This window comes from Engraulis encrasicolus, chromosome 2 (assembly GCF_034702125.1).
Source record: "Engraulis encrasicolus isolate BLACKSEA-1 chromosome 2, IST_EnEncr_1.0, whole genome shotgun sequence".
NCBI classification, from domain to species: domain Eukaryota; kingdom Metazoa; phylum Chordata; class Actinopteri; order Clupeiformes; family Engraulidae; genus Engraulis; species Engraulis encrasicolus.
In genome coordinates, this window is record NC_085858.1 from 23,950,723 (window position 1) to 23,958,222 (window position 7,500).

The 7,500-nt window shown below is 42.3% G+C and overlaps 1 protein-coding gene across 1 annotated transcript in view; it reads left to right on the forward strand.

The window, feature by feature from the left end:
* LOC134463953 (centrosome-associated protein CEP250) overlaps positions 1-7,500 on the forward strand; it is a 36,530-nt gene that overhangs the window by 5,824 nt on the left and 23,206 nt on the right. The window contains exons 3-7 of the mRNA XM_063217340.1: positions 26-58; positions 255-372; positions 476-535; positions 5,342-5,468; positions 6,058-6,162. Coding sequence (XP_063073410.1) covers positions 26-58; positions 255-372; positions 476-535; positions 5,342-5,468; positions 6,058-6,162 — 443 coding nt within the window. The remainder of the gene's footprint in view (positions 1-25; positions 59-254; positions 373-475; positions 536-5,341; positions 5,469-6,057; positions 6,163-7,500) is intronic.

A 7,500-nucleotide genomic window follows, 5' to 3' on the forward strand; every position in this document is an offset into this window, starting at 1 on the left:
TCCCTGTCTACTTCCCCCTCCACAGACGCACTGCCTCAGCAGGACAGCATCAGTCTGGGTAAGACTATGGATTGGATCAGTCAGTTTCCTTTGGTTCTGAAGTCCTACTTCATTCATGGAGTACTACTTCATTCACTACTTGTTTGGATGTTTTTGTTTTTGTCCAGCTAAGTTCTTATTCTTATTCCACAACTTGTGACTTGTGTCGGAAAAAAAACCCTGTGAAAAATATCTTTTCTTTGTTTTGCTGTCAGTATCCGTGTGTGACGTGGAGAGCGGCTACTCGTCCTTGGAGAAGCCTGGACGTCTGGATTCCTCTGCCCCGCTGCAGCAGTACTTCTCCCTCTCCGATGGCTGCGGCTCCTCCCAAGAGTAAGACCCCTCCCAGTCCAAACTCTACTCCGCCCCCTTCCCGCTTGCCCCTCCCCTGCTCCCCTGCCTCCCCTGTGTCTTCCTCTCCCTCTTTCACCGCCAGGCTGTCCAATCACAGCTCTTGCGAGCCCAGTGGAGGGCTGAGGGGCGGAGCCAGTGTCCAGTGGGCGGAGTATGGAGGGATGCCTGCAGCCAAGGCCGGCCAACATAAAACAAACGGACAACAGCTACCTTATTCCTCGACACCCATGCCCACACACATCTCCCCACCACACACACATGGACACACTCACCAAACACACTCACTCAGCCCTGGTGGGGCGGACTCGAGTCGAACGCGCAGCCCCGGAAGAGAGGAGGTGAACCGGCTCTTTGGGAGGGAGCGCAGGTATGGCCACCATTACAGGTACTGTACCTCCCACAGGCACACACCTGGAGTTAAAAGTCCACAAGTAACGAGGGTTCTAAATAGCAGTCTTTCTGGTGATTCAATTTAACATTGACGTCTTAGTCCAACTATTCAATTATTTTCAATGCTCCATGCTTCAATTAAATTCGACTCAAATCAACGGTTGTTTTAACCTTACTAGCTAGACTTATGTGTGACGTTAAATAAATCAACAAAAGCTGAAATATCTGAATGTATTTCATTTGAGGGACATCATTATTACAGTCAGTGTTATCACTGCATGAGTGAAATAAAATGCCTCACAAAATGAATGCAATAATGACAAAAATCGATTAACCGGTTAGGCCACACCAATTTAATTTGTTGGTTCTCGGATTCGCCGCTTGTATTTTGTATCAAAATGAAAAAAAAAAAAAAAAACAGTTTCAATACCCCAAAAAATGAAATCGCTTAAAAAAACCCGAAGACTGCATGTTTTCATGAAAGGAGAGGTGTCTCTTTAGTAGTTGGAGGTCATGTGACGTAGAGAACCAATAAAATCACTCCTTTCAACATGCCGATTACGACTAGCGAATCAGGAAACGCGTTACATTCAAATGGTTTTACAGACAAATATGCAATGGCAAGTTGAAGCCCCTGTGGGTTAGCAGTAGCAGCGGTGAAACACAGTATGGCTCTTAGTGGAATTAGTGGAGTGGGATAGCAGTTTTAAAAAAGTAATACAACAACTATGGTCCCGCTTGGAGGAAGCAACCCCCCGGGTTACCGGTAGCTTAATTTCTCCCCCTTCCTCGTTCACAGGCAGCCCGACGTTTCAGAATAGAATGTTCGACTTCGCTCAACTATCCGAGTTCACATGTGCCAGCGAGTTTTGTGTTCTCAACCAGGCGAGGCAACGGACGAGAGAGTTACTATCACGGTAAAAACAGCAAAATGACTTGAGGATATTTTAAACACGAGAGAGTCACAATCACGGGGGAAAACTAAATGGCCACACAAAAACGCATTGCCACACAAAAACGCAGACGCAGCGCACTAGTGCTGTCGTGTCTGTTCGTAGCGCTTGCTAAGATACCACACTCATTATGCAGAGGGAGAGCGCTCAAAAACGGGGAAATAGACAAAACCCAATTCACCTCAGATTCCACTGTAAACATAGGCTAGGCTATTTGTGCCTAATGATTTAAAAAATTATGACATTTTTAGCAGGGTTTGTTAAAAAAAAATCCATCCATCCATCCATCTATCTTCATATTGTAACTCTGTACTTATGCCGTGTGCGTAGCCTTATTGCAGAAAAGGCTGGTATGTTGATCTTACTAGTCAAACACATACTGCCTAAAAGGCTACTAATTTGGTCTTTTCTACCAGCCAAACTGCTTGTAGTCAAGATGTGTTAGTTAGGTAGCCTACTGTCATGTCTTTTATAAAGAGCACATTTGGAAGACTAGTCTATAGCACATGAAATGCTCCAGGTCTTTTAAAATATAGCAACAATAATATAATAATAATAATAATAATAATAATAATTATTATTATTATTATTATTATTAATATTTTTTTATTATTGTTGTTGTTGCTATTATTATTGCTGTTATTATTTTAATTATTATTTTTTAAAGCTGAGTGCGTGTGTGTATGGGGTGGTGAAAACATTTGGGTGCACATACATTTTGTGCTGGTGCACCTAAAAAAATGTTTAGGCGCACCAGTGCAACCAACGCAAAAGTTAGTCTGGAGCCCTGAAGTGCCAAGAAAAAGTCAAGAATCTGAATCAGATTGGACTGTTTGTTTTGTTAAAATTTAATTACTGTAACTTTTTCTGTTACTAGTAGTATTTTGTGCACATTCTGTACTCAAAGAAGAGTGAGATTACATTATTTTTGGTCTTTTATTTTATTGATTTTGGGACTTGTGCTTGTTGGTCACTGTTGTAAGTGGTCTAACATTCTAAAGTTGTACTTTTATAGCTTGTAATTCCATTGATATGGTCACAATGCTGTATTTGCTGTCTTGTTCAATGAAGACTGCGGTTTCAGACTGTTGAATCATCTCAGTTTATTCAAACCAGATTAATATAATAATTGCCCTATGAGCTAATTTTGTGCCTGGTCTATTTGGCTGCCTTAATTCCCTTCTACACTGTCCTTCTCCATGTCCAGGTGTTTGCCTGTCTTGGACCTTCCTTTGGAGGTCCATGTGAGGCTGATATACAGGTGGTATAACATAACAGTCCCCTTATTACATCCGTGGCATTACCACACGACTAATTTTTTTTTTTTTTTTTTTTTCGCCCTCTCGCTTCAACTTTTTCCTGAAAAAATCCGAGAACCAACAAATTAAATTGGTGTGGCCTTAATAACGATTAATCAATTCTCTTGTGGATGAATTGATGAATTGAATCATGACTTGTAGGATCGTTGCATCGATTCAAATGAATTATTATTTACACCTCTACAAGTAACTAGTATCCACAGATGCTCATGTCCAAATTTGTTGAAACCGTTAACTGCAGTTTAAGTTGAATGTTGCTTTAGTATTATGACTTATAGTTATAATACCACTTGTGACCACAATTCTACACACATTGCATTTAAAAGAGCTGTCTGCACCGTCATTTATGATATACTTTCCTGTTACGCTACTTAACTGGTTTATAGTAAGTGTATTCGGAGCAATGTCTCTAAATTACCTCCATGCCCCAGTGACCACCAGGGGCATCAGCTGACCTAATGCTATACAGGGGCACAGTAGGGCGTGAAGTTATTTATTTTAAAAAGCTTGGAAATTAATTATATGAATGCAAGTAGTGCATGTGTGCTATTTTGTGCGCATTCTGTAGATTACTTCGTATGCTTAACTTGGGATAAATTCCAAAGTAGCAAGGTTTTTTTTGTGAAACTCATACCGGGGCACAACAAATCCATACCCAGGCAAGTGCCCGCCCCTGTAAAAGAGGTCTGGCTACGCATCTGCACTATACCATGGCGTACCATGAAAAAAACTAGGAAGTTCGTAATGTAAGGCCTGCATAATATTTCTAAACAAATCTATTAATAATCGTGCTTTAATGCCTACCCAAAGTTAATTCTACATGTATGTGATTTCTCCTTCACATTTTTTTTTAAAGAGCTGGGTTGTTGTTAAGTGCTGAAATACAGTACCGGCAGTATCTCATGGCCGCCCCATAAAAGCTCACCAACCTTACGACACTCTAACACTGGCCATCGCCTCCTCCTGACTTCTTCCATCACATGAGCATGATTTCCCTCCAATCATTTTATTTCTCATTATTTTTTTCTTCCATTCAGGACTTCATCAAAGCTGTTCGTGCTTCCTGACACCGTTGGTGTGCGTCACCCACCACCACATGTCAGAGATTGAGAGCAAGACAGAGAGCGAGAGAGAAAGAGAGAGTGCGAGAGAGAATCCTCATTTTTCATCACCTCGTATCAGAGAGCAACCTCATTCTTTCACCTCCTCCATCTGTTCTCTCCTCCCTCTGCCCACACTCTCACCTCTCTCCATTTATCCACCTTCCGCATCTCCTCCGTATCGCTCCTTTATCCCTTTCTCAAGCCTGTTCAATTCCTTTCCCTTTCAATGTTTGTTAACCTTTGCTTCTGTTCAGCGGTTCCGGTGCTGTCAGACATTTTGTTCCCCCAACATTTATAGTGTCTCTAAAGGGCCTTCTGTCAATGCTGGGCCTTTGGTACTTTGGTAACATCCCACAAACACACACACACACACACACACACACACACACACACACAGCCATGCACGCATGCACACACACACACACACGCGTCCACACACACACACACAAGTCACACCCCAGCTTATGTTGTTTTCTTTCTGTGTCGTTGTTCAATGACATTGTTGTGTTCTGTTCTATCCGCGACCTTTGTCTTGTGATCTCTTTCTACACTGCACTTTTCCAGTGATAAAGTGGTTGTGGTGTGTGACCTTACTTTTAGAGTCGAGTAGATGTACCCAGGGCTGCTGAAAGCTTCGGCTGGGCCCGGGGCAAATAAATCTGAAAGGACCCCAAACCCAATACATACAATGTAATGTAGATGCAATTCTGGGCCCCTTCTCTCCCTGGGCAAGAGACCCCTTTGTACTCCCTTCTATCGGCTTCCCTGAATGTACCTACAGTATAGCTACTGCTGAATAAGGGAAACATGTTGGCACATAAACTATACTGTAGGTGGAGGAAACATGTTAGCACATGAACTATAGGTGGAAGATGCAGACATCGTTATCAGCTTGTAGACTTCATGGAGTGTTTTTTTCTGTGTGTGTGTGTGTGTGTGTGTGTGTGTGTGTGTGTGTGTGTGTGTGTGTGTGTGTGTGTGTGTGTGTGTGTGTGTGTGTGTGTGTGTGTGTGTGTGTGTGTGTGTGTGTGTGTGTGTTTGTGTGTGTGTGTGTGTGTGTGTGTTTGTGCGTGCGTGCGTGCGTGCGTGCGTGCGTGTTTGTTGTGTGTGCACGGACATGTATTTGTGTCGATGTGTGTTCACATCTTAATGTATTTACGTCTTCATTTATGTTTAACTACAGAAGGTCGCAGGTGATTGGGCAGTTTGAGAGGGACAATACTGCCTCCACCAGCTCCCCTTCGCCATCCTCCAGTTCCTCCATCACATGGTCAGAGGAGAGTGACAGACAACATGTTGGTAGAAAACAGGTTAATCAAACCACACACAGTCATTTTTCTTCACCATTTTTCTTCACCATGAACCAAGCCACAATAGAGATGACATTCATGTTGTGTGTTGCCTCCTTGCCTCAGTACAGACCTGGAAATCTGTTAAAAAAAACAAAAACAAAAAAACTCTGTGACGGTATTACAACTTTACTACAACAGTAAATACTGTTTATTCTCTTCTAACACATTGGCTTGGTCTGACTAGATCATACCATTCGGCCTATATACTAAAATAACGAATGACTTAAAGTTTCGGGGAAAAAAATCTTAAGGTAACACACTTAAGGTAACACACTTCATTCATATTCCATGTAATTACAGTGTGTAGATAGACAAAAATACATGATGTAAGTACAACATTTGTTAAGTTCAGGAGCTTTATTCGTCCCAGTATGGGCAATTGTAGTTAATGGTAATACATGTGATTACACCAGTTATACCACTGTACCTAATGTGGTAAGTAACAGTGTGTGTCTGGGAGTATTACTATACTACTGTGTGTATTACTGTATGTGATTATTTGATTTGACTCACCGATAGATATTTGTGTGTGTCTGGTCTGATGCAGGAACCGGATCGCCTCTGTGCCGGTTCCTCACGGTTCCCTGGCACCAGATCCCGGCGCTCCAAATCCCTGGACCGCAACCATGCAGAGCACCACGGCACCTCCACGGTAGGTGCAGTGCAGTGGCAGCTGGGGCCTAACGGTTAGGGAGTTGGTCCTAACATGGGTCATGCCATTCTTTACATTACCTTACATTACATTACATTTAGCAGATGCCTTTGACCAAAGCGACTTCCAAGGAGAAAATTTAAGCAAGAACAGGGTAAGGCGCAGTGTACAATTGCAACACTGACAACATTGTCCAACACAAAGTAAAGGTGACGTAGCAAAAAAAAAAAAGAGGCATTATAAAAGTGGCAAAAAGTAGGCAAAAACATAAATGTGTAGTGTGCAGTTGCAACACTGACAGCATTGTCCAACACATGGTAAAGGATGTAGCATAAAATAATAAGAAGTGTAACATTCTTTTGATGGTTACATGACGCCCCTGCTGTATGTACACTGTAGGAAGGAATGTTTCAAAAATGAATATCAGGCCCTACCATGGTGCTAATGGTAGGGCATACATCTACTATGCAGCCAACCCGGGTTTGATTCCCAACCTGGGTCCCTTGCTGGCCATTCCCTGTCTCTCTCTCACAACTTACCTCCTGTCTCTCCTCCACTGTCCTGTCTGATATTAAGGCTAGAAAAGCCCCAAAAAGTACTTAAACTAGAATGGGCACTCGGTAGAGCGCAAACCTTCGCCTACGCCACTTTTTTTTCTGGCCATCTTCAGAGTGTGGGGCATAACATTCTCCAGATTTTGGTGTTAGTTTCATGTAAATCGGACCGGAATATCGTAATATTACATTTTTGGCCCAGTCTTGACCTCTTAATCAATTCCGCATGCACACGTTGTTCTGGCATATAGTGCTTGGCAAAGAAAAACGTTTTTGACCTTTTCGTGACCTTGACCTTTGACCCAATCACTCCCAAAAATAATCGATTGTTCCTTGGGTCATGACCAATCATCCCAGTGAATTTCATAAAAATCGCCTGAATTTACGTTTTTGACCTTTTCGTGACCTTGACCTTGACCTTTGACCTTTGACCCAATCACTCCCAAAAAGTAATCGATTGTTCCTTGGGTCATGACCAATCATCCCACTAAATTTCATAAAAATCGGCTCAATTTACGTTTTTGACCTTGACCTTGACCTTGACCTTTGACCTTTGACCCAATCACTCCTAAAAACGAATCGATTGTTCCTTGGGTCATGACCAATCATCCCACTAAATTTCATAAAAATCGGCTCAGTTGTGTCTGAGTTATACGAAGTACAAACAAACATTTTGACCTTGACCTTTGACCTTTGACCCAATCACTCCCAAAAACTAAACGATTGTTCCTTGGGTCATGACCAATCATGCCACTAAATTTCATAAAAATCGGATCAGATCTGT